Source organism: Atta colombica, unplaced genomic scaffold (assembly GCF_001594045.1).
Source record: "Atta colombica isolate Treedump-2 unplaced genomic scaffold, Acol1.0 scaffold82, whole genome shotgun sequence".
Taxonomy (NCBI): Eukaryota; Metazoa; Arthropoda; class Insecta; order Hymenoptera; family Formicidae; genus Atta; species Atta colombica.
Window position 1 is genome coordinate 5210 of NW_017259575.1, and position 2043 is coordinate 7252.

General features: G+C 31.9%; 1 protein-coding gene across 1 annotated transcript in view; it reads left to right on the forward strand.

Annotated features, from left to right (window-relative positions):
• The first annotated feature begins 435 nt into the window (after nucleotides 1-435).
• LOC108692768 overlaps nucleotides 436-2043 on the forward strand; it is a 2774-nt gene continuing 1166 nt past the window's right edge. The window contains exon 1 of the mRNA XM_018201191.1: nucleotides 436-673. Within this exon, the coding sequence (XP_018056680.1) occupies nucleotides 550-673 (124 nt within the window). The 5' untranslated portion in view covers nucleotides 436-549. The remainder of the gene's footprint in view (nucleotides 674-2043) is intronic.

Genomic DNA, 2043 nt, shown 5'->3' on the forward strand with positions numbered 1-2043 from the left:
TACTCTTTTCGAGTAATTATTTCTGACTGGGAATGCGATACCGAATCATCATACTCACGCAATCACATCTCTTTTGTAATCTGTACGTTCTAAATCTAATCATTTGAGTTTGTATTAAACCGCCTATATGAGTCAGAATCAATAAGTAATATTTATTTGCAAGCTTAACTATTTCCCGCCAATTGTCCTTCGCCATTAGTTAGTCATCGCCCAGACACGCTCGGCGCCACATTGGTTACAGCAGTAACGTAGCCATATCTATCATTACGATGAATATCGTACGTCGTATAACGAATGTCGCACGTAGTATGAATCCTACATTTCAAGTACACTGAGTTTCATCCGGAGCGATCCCGAGCAACTCCCGAGAGTCAATACGAACTATTATTATACATTTGATTTGCCCACGATGGCTGAGTTCAATCACGTTCTCTCATTGGCCAGCAAAAATGCTTACCCAATAGCACATCTTGTTAGTGTACTTTCACTATGTATCGAAAATCCAAACAGGGAACAAGAAGGAATAATACATTCAAATAATTTGGAAAAATGTTACGTGTTCTGGTGCGTCTACTAATTAGTGCTATTGGTATTGTAATGGCTGTATTTGCTTTTTTTATCTTGTTCATTATTTATGGCAATCGTGATGTCGGATTTTGGTCAGTATTAACAGGTTAGCGATTTTGCTTCATTTGACAGCATACATATGATTAAGGGATAAGTGTTTTAAACCCCCTCCCCTCCTCCCCGTCATCATTATTGATGAAATTAAGTTCATTTGATACATTTTGCATTAAACAAAGGAATTTGATAAAAACAAAAAATCGTTCTGCTTCCGTGAATCGAAAAGTTGATTTTTGAGGTCTGTTAGAGCTGCGAACATCGATCATCTTTTACGGTTGCACTTTCATGCTCTATCGCTACATGCGCGTATGTAAGTAATTTTCGCTGTATTTGCCGACAAGATACTCAAAAATAGTCAAAGATAGTCAAAGATAGTCGGTTCTTATAAAACTCTGACGATTGTTAAAATTAAGTGATTTTTTACTGATAGTACGAAAATCATTTCACGATTTATCGTGTAGTAAACATATATACACGAAACTTAATATTTCCTAGTCTATTCTACAATGTGTTTTTGTTTTACTATTTTTTACATCTTGTCTTTTTGTTTCTTTTCTGGTTTTTTATTTTCGAGATAAATCCTATTCTACAGTGTGCCTTTTTTTGTTTCCTGTTTTTGCTCTTTATCTCTTCTTTCTCTCTTTGCAACTGTTTTATTGACAATTGCATTTCTTACTACATGTTTCCTGTTTCTCCCAAAGTTAGTTAATTTTTATCTCGGGCGATATAAAACAAAAAACTGGATAAAAAGACAAGATATAAAATATAATAAAAAGCATAGAACAAAAAAAACATTATAGAATAGGCTTGTAACTTAATATTTGATGACTTAGTAATAGTCGATTTTTGTTTAAAATTGAGATTTGAATGTTATCATCCGTGTTCTTTATCGCAATAGAAATGATAACTTTGGAAAAAATTGTAATTTTTCGGCAACATAAAGTAATATAGCATTAGCATTAAAAGCATACATAGCATTAAAAGTATACATACTTATCTGTACAGCAATCATATAAAAAAAAATTACAAATTACAAATAATGTATTATCGATATATTTGTGTATTTAATGCAAATTTTTATTAATTGTCGGTAATATCATCGTTCTTTAATTATTCCTCGGAGCCCTACTGAAATAAAATTAATAGGATAAACGTCAATTGTGTCCATGAGCTTGTAATCTAAATTGCATCGTAATAATTTATTTATACTGCTATCAAAAATATATGTAACGCGAAAAAGGGATTTGCATAACTTTTGTTTCTAATGTCATAGTTCTATATGGTTACAGTGAATAGTCGACCATTAAAATCAACTGATGGCTCTCGTAATATCTTGACATTGTTCTCCTGTCTATTTAATAAAAAGCTATAATCATTCAAGAAAATAATATAATCTCAACAATGATCCTCATATATATA